This window comes from Nannospalax galili, unplaced genomic scaffold, assembly GCF_000622305.1.
Source record: "Nannospalax galili isolate Female #2095 unplaced genomic scaffold, S.galili_v1.0 scaffold390, whole genome shotgun sequence".
Classification (NCBI taxonomy): domain Eukaryota; kingdom Metazoa; phylum Chordata; class Mammalia; order Rodentia; family Spalacidae; genus Nannospalax; species Nannospalax galili.
Window position 1 is genome coordinate 5,226,881 of NW_008330777.1, and position 12,431 is coordinate 5,239,311.

General features: G+C 34.4%; 1 protein-coding gene across 24 annotated transcripts in view; it reads right to left on the bottom strand.

The window, feature by feature from the left end:
• Positions 1 to 3,971: 3,971 nt before the first annotated feature.
• Ppfia2 (PTPRF interacting protein alpha 2) overlaps positions 3,972 to 12,431 on the bottom strand; it is a 580,223-nt gene continuing 571,763 nt past the window's right edge. For 12 of the 24 annotated variants that reach the window (XM_008852263.2, XM_029555653.1, XM_008852244.1 and 9 more), the window contains 3 exons: positions 8,647 to 8,806; positions 7,390 to 7,481; positions 3,991 to 5,397 (listed from right to left, as the gene is read on the bottom strand). In XM_008852263.2, coding sequence (XP_008850485.1) covers positions 7,423 to 7,481; positions 8,647 to 8,806 — 219 coding nt within the window. In that variant the 3' untranslated portion in view covers positions 3,991 to 5,397; positions 7,390 to 7,422. Of the gene's footprint in view, positions 5,398 to 7,389; positions 7,482 to 8,646; positions 8,807 to 12,431 lie in introns of all 24 variants that reach the window. The other 12 variants (XM_029555664.1, XM_008852270.1, XM_029555660.1 and 9 more) reach the window with 2 other exon arrangements.

The window sequence follows — 12,431 nt, forward strand, 5'->3', positions numbered from 1 at the left end:
TGTAGAAAGACAGTTCTGTTAATTCAACCAATTATTTTACCCTTTCAGAAGACTGAAGACAAATTTAAGAATATTAGGCTCCAAGTTCCCTATTTTATATATTTTATAGGAGTATTATAATGGAGAGTGCAGTGACACCCATCTATAATCGCAGCATCTGGGAGGTGAAGTCAGGCAGATGCATCAGTAACTCAAGGCCAGCCTCGGCTATATAAGGTGTTTGAGGCCAATTAGGCTACGTGAGACCTGTCTCAAAAAAACAGAACAAAACTCAAAACAACAACAACAGCAAGAACAAAAACAGAGATGAAAACTGCAGCAAAGCACTTAGCTGTTTTTATTATTCAAAACGTAGTAGAAAGGCTCAAGGAACATGGTTCATCTGACCATTGCCTTTCTTTGCAGGTGACCCCTACAATCGAGGACCCCAGCATATTTGGGCACATAGAAGAAGCCCTGAAGCAGAGCTCCTGATATTTTTTTTTCTATTTTTGGTCAATTTGACTTAAATTTCTAATTGGGCTTAAGTTATTTGAGTTACTTTCCAGAAATAAATATTGGAATAGAAATTTCCTATAAACTGAAATATGAGCTGTGAAGCTTGGGATAAAGCCATCTAATGAGCCCTTGGGAAAGAAACTGTATACTGTGATTCTTATAGCCCCATTTGTATTGTTGTCTTTTCCTGCAATATGAATCATTATATGTAATCTAAATATTGATGCATCTGTATCTAGTATTTGATTTTTAAAATTTATGCACCCTAAAAGCACATTTTAATTAAAAACGTCTTTAATAGAGACATGCTTCCTGGAGTTAAGAATCAGAAGCACTTTGATCAAAATCTAAATCTCAATTCAAGTCAGAAAATAATTTAAATTTTTTTGTATTAAAAACTCGAATATTTCATAATAGTCTTAGAGGCACATCTTATTTTATATTACTTGGAAAAATCTGGAAGTTTCAAGAAATCATCCAGGCAGAATCCTTAGCAAGACTTGCAGGGGACCCCAGAGTCACAGCACCACCTTCAGGTTGTTTGACTGGGCAAAGAAAGTTGTCTGTGGCAAAGAATCTTGATGGTCCTTCCAGAAAATCTTTTTGTGAAGGCTGCTGGTTTCCCCTGTCAGTGACTGTAGACATCTGAATGCCTTCATCTTCCAACGGAATCAAAAAAATGGCATACAAATGGAATACAGCTTCAAGAAAGATGGTTTAAGGTACAGGTGAAAGGTTTTCACCTTATGCTAAAAATCAAGGGTATTTCAGGGTAATATCAGTAAGATCTTTCTTTCTCCTTCCTTCCTTCCTTCCTTCCTTCCTTCCTTCCTTCCTTCCTTCTTCCTTCCTTCCTTCCTTCCTTCCTTCCTTCCTTCCTTCCTCTTTCTTTGTCATAAATATCCTAGGTTGGCCTAAAATTTGCTATGTAGATGAGGATTGGTTTTGAAATCCTTGTCTTCTTGTCTCTGCCTCATGAGTGCTGGGTTTACAGGCATGTACAACATACTTGGCTCAACAAATGCATGTATTTTTTTTTCTGTATAGGCATCAAACCCAGAGGTTTACACATGCTAGGAAAGCACTTTGCCACTGAACTATATCCCTGGTCCTCGATGAATTTCTGATGGGTGCTTGAGCCATGTGTCCCAGAATATTTGTTTAGCCAAAGAAGGACTGTGGATCACATACTCAGTCCAGAAGGTAACCCTGTCAGGCCCACAGAAATATGGCTCAGGAGAACGACTGGTACACACTGAAAGTGCATCTGATTTTCAACCCAAGTCCGAAATGTATAATTTTAAACCAAAGCTCTCATTAAATTAAATGTTAACTCATTAATAAATTATATCCAAACTTCTGTCAAACTATTCAACTTTTTGAAAATAAATGAAAATTGTGCCTTTAATAAGTTTACAATAATAGAACTGGTAAGAGTATGTAGAAATAGGTGATTAACTATTTAACTTAGAGCTCTATGCACCATTTATCAGAGCACATATTTAAACCCAAAATGTATAGTATGTCCAATGAATCTTTGAAAGTTCTCAAAATTATTTCTCAATTCTTCGGTTTTAGGAACATTATTTTCAAGAACGCATAGTCCTAACAGAATAACCTGGATACATGAACTATAGGTGATAAGTAATAGATGAGACTTAATTTGTGATACAATAAAGCGTATTTTATAAAAATCTCAATTTCCAGGTCTTTTGATTAAATGGCTTTCTTTATTGTTTAATCTGAAATCTTTATGATTTTTCGTTATTTTAGTAGTGTGAATTAAACCACCTGATTAGGCATTTTTCAATTTGAAGCTCATCAGTTCCTTGAACTAGCCAATGCATTGGGTACATTTTATCCATTATCACAACTGCAATGATTACAAATAAACGAATTTTCACTAAAAGTTACATTAAAACATATTTCCTTATATTTCCTAATTTTTCCTACATAAGTCATTTATTAGAAATGGTAGGTTGTTTCACAGAATGCATCAACTTTCATCTGCAAGTTATGAAAGCAGGCAGGTTCAAGAACTGGGTAGAAGTTACATGTTTGATCTTCCTGCAGATTTTGCCTGGTAATCAGATCTGAGGGGCCACTTCAGCAAGCAGGCCTGGGTTTTCCAGTTGAACAGGTCTAGGAAACAATGAATGAGACTGGGAAAGGAGTCATTGGTGTCTCATTGAGGAAATTCATCTCATCTCCTGGGTTAGAGAAAGTAGTTACTTTCACATGGCTGAAAATGAAAAAAGAAATATAAGCTCTAGCCATCATGGCATTGTTTATAATTGGGGAGAAAATAAATGAATTTTCCACTTTAATACTTACCATAATAGCATCTAAAATATTCTGAGTTGAATGTGTCTTTAAAATCAATAATATAATCTATGAAATGTGACCATACTGTGATCATTAAGCTTACTGAAATGAATTCTGTGATCTTCTTTTGGTATTTTGATTGAATATTTTTATGTATAAGCCATTTAAGAAAAGAAAATTAAAAATAATTTTAATGTCTACAGAAAAGACTATACCAAGTAATTATTTTTCCCATTAAAATACATTGATTAGGTGAGACCCATCTTACATGTTACAAGGCAGTTTTGTTTATATAAAATTGTATTTGAGTGGACCTTGTTGGATGATTTAAAATGCTAAAATTTCTAATGTTGATGGCCAAAAGGAAAATTATTGAGATTCTGAACTCAGTCCATTAAATGAACTTTAGAATTTGACAAAAATGTTCTAAAAATTACTGTATAAGTCATGGTTTTTTAAAGGAAAGAGCTGTATATTTTGTATCATTCTCTGTGACTAATAACAATGGTTAATATTTCTTGATTTCTACAAAAAAAGATCTCTACAAATGGTTGTTATAATTAGATATTGAATATCCCCTAAAGGCTCCTATGTTGAAGGAGGACCCCCCAGGGTTGTTGTGCCAGATTATATCATTGAGGTGTGCCCCCAAAGGAAGCTGTGGTCCCCAGCTCCTTTATCTTTATCAGCTTTTCCTGGAATGAGGTGAGCACTTTTTTCCACTGCGTGTTCTGTGCCAAGTTATCCCTCACCCTTCCAGAGATCAAAAGCAGTCAGTCTGCCTAATCTTGGACTGGAAATTCCAAGAACTGTTTACCACTCCAGTATATAATAGTAAATACAAATCTACTTCTAGCTTCGGAACATCTTAGTTTTTCTGTTGTATTTTATTTAGATGAATCACGATTCCCATTATCAGATGATCTTAGTGTTTTCCCATTGTTTTTAGTCCAGCAACATACTAAAATAATAAATAATAATAATAAAAGGTCAAACTACTTTCATAAGCTAGTTTAGAACTCCCTCTAGTGGTAGACTCGATTTTGAGTCACAAACTTAATTGAGAGGCACTGAAAGAATGATTTTCTTTATAGTTCAAATAAATACGTTACTAGAAAACAAAGCTTAAACAGCAAACTGCAAGTATTTTTTATTGACAATGGAGAGGGTTTCTGTTACCATTAACTTTTGACTGAATCTGTTCAACAAAAATAGACATCAAAACAGATATACGTGCAAATATAACAAATTAAAATACAAAAAAGGAAATTAGTAATGACAGGTCTTTGCACTTAATAAGATGAAGCAGCAGAAAATCAGCAGTAAGATCAATGGTATTATTAAATAGGCTTCACTTTAAATCTCCCATATAAACAGAGAATAGACAACAGTAACACCACCAAATAAAGCCACAAGAAAGAAAGTAGTCTTCTATACTTTTTATACACTATAAATGTTAATCACACTGTCTTTCATTTAGTTCCTCTGATGAAACTGACTTCAGGGAAGTCATATAAAGGTCATCTCAGATAAAATAGACTGAGTTTATTATAATAGACTTGAGTTTGGCTAATGCCCTGTTACAATAATAATAATAATAAAAAAAAAAGAGGTTTCTGGGGTCTTTTTTTTTTTTCCAATGGAAATGAGCCTCAGACTTTGCAGGGGTTGATATCGGACTGTGCTGCTGGCTGGCAGTTCAGGGTATGTGAATGGATATGTAGTTTTTAGTAAAAGAGTTTGTGTGTGTATGCGTGTGTGTGTGTGTGTGTGTGTGTGTGTGTGTATGTTTTCTTGGTCCACAGTAATGAGAGAAGATAATGGTTTTCTTAATTAAAATTCTTTAAATAACTGCATTTGACTCTTGTAAACAGTTTGGCTTTGTTTTGTATTGAAAAGTAGATCGAGCCATCACAGTGCTTTTTCTTAAGATATAGGACATCCCTGATTGCCTTTAAAAATCATTTTTTGCTCCAGTACCAGGTTAAATCATTCTTTTTTTACATGATCAGAGGCAGGTATTCAGCTTTAAGTATTGACAGACTTGAAGGAGAAACATGTTGAAGCATTAAGCATACTTCAAGGAAACGTATTGATTGACTGTTACAATTCAAAAATCGTAAAAACAGTGGAATGGCAAAATACAAACAGTATTTGGAATGGCTAAATGTTTGCACTCGAGACTCCATGAACCATATATTTTATTTATTTAAAAAATCATATTTATATCCATTTACATAAGACTTACACATTTAAAAAGAAATAATACACAGTAGTACATAAATACCTAGTATATTACAACATGGAAAAACAAGTGGTTCCATCCCATAAAAGCATCTGATGTACAGAATTTATGATGTGGATGATGTTCATATTTCAAATGACTTAAGCATTTTATAACAATTGTAGTAAACTAATCAAACAATATCTGACATCCCCCCAAATCACATTTTTAGCTTTTGATAAGTTGTTACTTATATTATTTTCTTAGAGTTCAATCTTCACAAGGCCTTTCACTCTTTGTCTTCTTGGATGGTAGTGCACTTCAGGTAGAGTAGACTGAAAAGACGGCATCTAAAACAGGTAATGTATAATGTTAGATCACTGGCAGTTCCCAGCCAGTGGATCCCATGCCATTACTCTGCGGTGTTCATCCATGCAGCTTGCCTAATCCTCACCCAAAACATTAATGCAAGGAAAAATGCATAGGACATAACTAATCGTATAGATTGTGATAGTTACTGTCTCCACTTTTGTGCTGGGGACTCAGAAATAATAGCTTTTGTTCAACTTTGGGAAAAGTACAGCAGTAATAGAAATCAAAGCAGTAGCACAAAATGTCAGCATGCCTTCTGAAATTTTTACGTGTTGTTAATTGAAATATTGGGTTGTGTTGACCTATCCCACGGAATAGATTTGTATTCTAGTTCATATATATGAGAATTCTTAAAATGATGACTTTGTTTACTCATAATAGAACATAATTATAAACCATAACACATTTTAAAATTTCTGTGTTGGTTAGATGTTTGGCATCATAGTTTCTTTCCTGCCATAGCACAACACAGGAAATGCTCACGATTACTTTTACTGACAAAATAGAACAGTAAATCATTATGTTTGACTTATTTTTGTAACAATAGTTTTAATGGTTAACCAAAGTAAAAAAATAAAGATTGCCCTGGGTTTTCCTATTGTCAGTAAATATTTTTATTTCATTTAATGGTTAAAAACCAAGAAATATGAACTAGAATGTCATGCAGAAAGAAACAATTTGCATGTAGTAATTCTACCCATGAGTCCAAAGCTAGGCAGCAAGCACTACTGAACACATTAGTCATTTACAAATTAGTGAAGTATTAAGTTCCTGATAAAATTATTATATTATGTGTTGAATCTATTATAAACAGTATTTTGGAAAGTCTCTTATGTAGTCAAATTATTATATAGTTTAGATCATACCTAATTAGATGCCACATTGTATTCTGCAATTAAAATGGTCATATTTGGCTTGTACTTTGAGAAATCAAATCTTTTGTCTGGGTGCTTTCCATTTTCTGCTTTACTAAATCATGACCAAGATAAGGCAACATATCAGCTCCCATGTTAGTTTCAAAAGATGAACCACACCATATGCAGAGCTCTTTATTGAAGGCAATGAATAAACAGCATGAGGCAAACTATTCCTCTACCTGACAGTGCTTTATCATTCCATCCCTGGTTGGGTATTTGGGTATTTGCTCTAAATATTGTTTTCAAACACTAAAAAAAAAAAAAAAAAAGGAAAAAGAAAAGAAAAAAAGAACTTTTTCCCCGAAGTATTAGCTCAAACATTTGACATTTATAAATCTGAGAAATTTGTTTTACTTCTAAGGTTTTTGAACAAAATTCCATTTCGCATGGATTTGGAAATTGCTCCCACTGACTAGGATTACGCTATAAATGCCTTAATATGGGCATTTAACAAGCATGCATTTCTAGTAATTTTTTTGTTTCTGTATTTACCAGGCTTTTAAAAACTAATACTTGTTTTTAACAAATCAATCTTTTTAAACAAAAAGATCATAATCATGGAAAACAACACCCTGGAAATACAACATTCTTTGTTTTTAATTTGAATCCACATCTAAAGAAATTTCCTGTCCTTTCCACTATTTTGACAGTGAACTTGCTGAAATCCCTATTTGACTATTTTGACTTCCTTATAAGACAAACACTTAAAATCTATGATTTTTTAAGTGCTAGATGCTTACTAATGAAACATTGTGGGAGTCGTATAAAATGTCCCTGAAAATTTGTAAATAATACATTTAACAGCTCATTGGTGTATAATAACTGAGTGGCAGGCCTTCAACAGACCTTAAACAACAACAGACAGGTGATGCTAGGAAATACTAAATGGAAAATTCTGATTTTAGATTCCTTTCCCACCTCTATAGTTTAAAAGGGTGATGACATCTCTGTACTGCTAGGCCATACCAAAGGGCATACAGTATATTGACTAGTCTCTGTAAGTTCCATCTTTTTCGTTAGTTTGCTTTGGTCAGCCAAAGGGAAACTACTCACAGCAGGTCAGTGCTGCCTCCTTTGTGTGGCTTGTCAACATGAGTATGTGCGAACAGTGGAGTTGTCTAACCTCTGCAGTCTTGATGAAGCAACTGCAAATGGAGAAAATGGCTTTAGAGGTGTTCAGATGATAGATGAGAGAGATTGGTTTTCTCTGCATAAAGGGATTCTTGGCATATTAGTAGACTGTCTTTCTCTCAGACATAAGCCACTCAACGTGCCTCTTCCCTAGACCCAGTATATCCCACTGTAATTCAGCTGAGTTCTCTAGTCGCTGTATAGGCCTGCTTAGATGAAATCTGTGACTAGAGCAAACCCCCAGGGTGCTTCTGCTTTTCTTGTGAAGACTGAGCTCAGATAACAGTATTATGGGTTGTGTTTTTTTTTCCTCAAGGCATTGTCAAATTTCTCTACTAATTTTAATCATGTTAAAATATTCATTATCTTTGCTAACATGTTCCAAAATAATAACAAGCTATCAAAAAATGTAGATAAAAAAAATCACAGTTTATGCTGAAACTACTTTTAGAAACCATAACAGCTATGACCTTGAAAAGAAATAGCAATTTGTGTGATTACTTTAATAACAAGAGTAGGGCTGTTTTCCTTTAATGTTTTCCAAACAGTAATCATTTTGTGATTAATATTTCAAAGCTGTCTCTCCAGAATGACTGTTTTCTTTTGTGAAGTGTGTAGCATAAGCCTAATGTCCACAGAAGGAGATATAATTGGGAAATCACTGTTGGTTCTGTGTTTGTTTAATTCTTTTCACACAGTTGTGCTTGTTTATTTAAGGCCCTCTGCCTTGGTCAGAGACAAAAACAGTTGAATCTGAATTTAAATGATAGACTATAAAATTTGTAGTATTTCAACATATCAAAGTGCCAGGAGAGTGGATTTCCACTTATGATGGATTTTTAGTTCAAATCCAATTTTCATCTTAGGTTGTTAATTTGGAAATAGAAGAGTAGAGAAACACAGATCATGCAGGTGTGTATGGTTCTTCCTAGATGTGGACATTAGTAAAACTGTTCTTTCTAGGATGTTGTAAATCACTTTAAAGATGTGAGTAACTGACAGGGTTTCATGCATTGGCATTTTACAAAGGGGTGTGCTTTTTGATAAAAAGCAAAGTAAATTCCAAGCAGAGCAAACCAAAAAAGAATCAATCCCAGAAAGCTATGCAAGCTCAGAGAATTATATAGCTTTGAATAAACAAGATTTTACTTCAGAAGCAGAAATGTAAAACTACTGTACCATCTGTCGTCATTTTCCTTGACTGCCCAGATGTTGTAGTTAACCTGAATCCGGCTGGTAATGTTTCTGAAGAGCCAGGCATCATGCTGATCCCGTGCACTTCACGAGGAGGAAACTGCCTTCTCCAGGTTGATCCACGTCTGAAATTCTTGTCATCACTCTGCCAATACAGTTAGAAACTGAGGTCAAGTAAACAAATAAGCTGCTCCAGGTGCACAACTCTGTGTGCTTAGAAGCTTGTAGTATAGCTTATTTATATTCAGTCTGTCAAGTACATACGTGGAATGTTTTACTTCATCTTGAACTTTCCTTTGATTCAAAAATGAGATAGTAGATGTGAGAAAGGAGTTTTTTTTTAAGTTATCATGATTTAAAATCTAGAGTTTGTCAGTTTAATCATCTTTAAAAAAATGAAATCCCCAAGTTTTTTTATTTATCTGAATCACTGAATTTATTTTGTTATACTTCATGCTAACTGGTTTTGTTTTGAGATAATATACTTAATTAAATCATTAAGATGACTGTATTCGCATACACAAGAAACATCACTTTAATGTATATGAAAAGCAGATGTTGAGTTAAATCTGTATTTGAAATAGCCTGGTTGACATAGTATATATACTATGGACTATATTGTGAGTAAGAAATGTTGAACTAGTGATTTGTTAAATTTTAGGTGATTCAGAATTAACTGGAAATTTGTTGAAAAAGCTTTGCAGCCTAGACACTATCTTTTCTATTGATTCACATGCTCTTAATGCTTTGCCAAAAGCAAAAAGTAACTCTGTTTAATAATATGATTCTGGTCATTAATTCTGTTATGCTTTAACGCAATAACCTCTTTTCTCTTTCTGTATACAAGAAGTACCTGTTCAAATGCAATTATTTTCCTCTGAGTTTGTAAGCAGAAACACATAATTTGTTATTTAATTAAGATTATTCTTTGAGTTTATTTCTAAGAAAAGTACAAATCCATGTAAATCTTCTCTTCTCAGATTATGAAGCTTTATTTTTTGAAGCTAAAGTCATGTACATAGTAGGCTGGGTATCTACTGACTACGGTGACTGGGAAGGAGGGAGTGTCAGGCAGTGAGTAAATTTATTCTTGAGACTAGACAAAGAAGAAATGTTCGTTGAGTATACTGTAGTGGGGCAATAAACAGCAATAATTTGAGCACTACTTGGAACATAGGGCACTGTGGAGTCTTCATGGAGAGGTACTTCCAAAGCTTGGATGCCTTTCTTTGTGCAGTTTCCTATTATGTAATTTCCACCTTACAATGGAGCAAAGTTCATATTGGCTAGTGTACATCCCTGGGAGGTTATTATGAGCCATTGTGCATGTAATTACTAGTTGTACACTCTCTGCATGCAAAGAGGCCATGTAAACCAGGATCACACAAAAAAAGACAGTCATAATTGATCAGTCAGGTCCTAGTAGAAGGTTCAGGGCACAGGGCACAGGGCATAGTGATGCAGCTCTGTGGTATCAAGGTGTTGCATCCCATGACTAACAGTTTGAAATTTCTGGTCCGTGCTTGTAAAAATGAAAGACATGCTCCATTTTCTTGTCTCTTATTGATGGTCTTCTTTCACAACATATGCAGAGTAATAATTGACACTGTTCATTTCAAATTGCCACTGTTCTGTATGAATACCAATATGAAGTATTTTATATAGGCTGATAATTAACATTTAAAGTTGTCTAAAATAATTTTATATGATTACATATATCTTAGTTTAAACTGCTTATTATGAATAAATTTGCTTTATCTTTGGTAATAATTTTAATGTTAAGAAATATTTAGTCTTTTTTTTTTTTTTTTACAAATGACATATTTTACATTGTTCCAGATCTCCAATGTTCATAGAGAAAGAAACAGAATTATAGTTATGGCCTTTGTCAACATTTGATTCTTGGCAAAGTGGCATTAAATCACAAATATTCATCAGTTCCACAAAACCTTATCTTACATGTTAAGACTACATGCCTCCTTTAATATATGAGATAAGGGTTTGTTAAAAACCTATGAGATAAGAGTTTGAATCATGACTCTCCCACCGCACAAAGCAGTTACTGTAAAAAATTAATAGAAACTGTGAGCAGCAATAATTTAGGAAAGGTTTTCATGAGACAGAGTTAAAAAGGCATCTGATTTTTAGATTTTTAAAAATTATGTGTGTGCATCTGTGTCTGTGTGTGGGTTTGTGCATGTGTCTTTGATGGTTGCAGAGGTCAGAGCTCAACAACCAGTGTGCATTTGTATATGGAGGCCAGACGTCAACATCTGGTGCCTTCGCCAACCATTCTCTACCTTAGTTTTTGAAACAGGGTCTCTCATGAAACTTGGGGATTACTGCTTCGACTAGGATGACTGGCTGACAGCTCTAGATATCAATGTGTTCCTGCTTCTCAGTGCTGGGATTATAGGTGTGTACTGCCTGTGCATGAATAGTAGAAATTCAAATTCAGGTCTTCATGCTTGCACTGTCTCTTAAATTCCTTAGCTGGGGTTTAAAGATAAGAATAATCCTGATTGAACAAGATTATTAATTTGTTAGACTTTAGCTAGGGTCATGTTCATAGAGTTCTAAAATCACCTTTACAAAGGACACCATGGATTATTACTACCAAGGCTGTCTGCCTTGGCCATTTGAATATAGAAATACTGCTCCATTTTATGAGTTCCCAAGTTCATTCTAGTACTTTATATATTTTTGTGGTACTGGATTGAACTCAGGATCTCACATATGGTAGTCACACTCATTCCTGCTGAGCTATACTCTGTGTATAAAAGTTATTTTCAGCAGACTGTCTTCATAGTCAAGAAATACCTTTACTTTGCCACACAGAATTCTATGCCTTTGCATTTTCTAAGCTGTACAAGGATTTTCTTTCTACTTCTTCAAGAAGAAGACAAAGCTAACAGGGTTTGGAGAGTTGGCTCAGCGGATGAGAGCACTGTTTGTTCTTGCACAGGACCTGGGTTGGGTTCCCAGCACCCATATTGCAGTTAACAACCATCTGTAACTCTGTTCCAAGAGAGCCGATGCCATCTTCTGGCCTCCACAGGCACTGCATGACATGGGTGCGTTTACACACATGCAGGCAATACACTCATACATGCAAAATAAAAATAATACATAAAATATATATTTTTTAAAAAAAATCAGAGGGGGCCAGAGAGATGGCTCAGTGATTAAGGCATTGACAGTTCTTGCTGAGGCCCTGGGTACAATTCTCAGCACCCATATGGTGGCTAATAACCATCCATAACTCCAGTTCCAAGGAATCCAACACTGTCTTCTGACCTCTGTGGGCATTGCACAACACAGGTGTTACTTACATACATGCAGGCAATACACTCATACACATTAAAAAAAAAAGGAAAGTTTTAGAGTGCCTATTAGTTCTTTTCTACTTATTCATTTCATATAGAGTCTTTGTTCATTGTTTTCCACATCGCTTAGGCCTATGTGTACTGTCTGGGTATTCTTAGGCTCAATAAAGCCATCCCATCCTTTGATGGTTAAGGTGTTATCAGTTTTTAAGGCAAGTCAGTATGTCTATACAAAATAGTTAAAAGTTGCCAATTTATTGACAGCAAGCTCTTTCTTCATTTTAATCTTAATTTTATAGATATTATAAAATAGTATTTAGGAAATAAGTATATATCTTATTTAGTCTCTGAACTCATCAATAATAGTGTTTTAATTACTTACAAATTTTAAAAATGTTTATTGACATTTTTATAGTCACTGCTCATGGAAATGCCATATTTTGA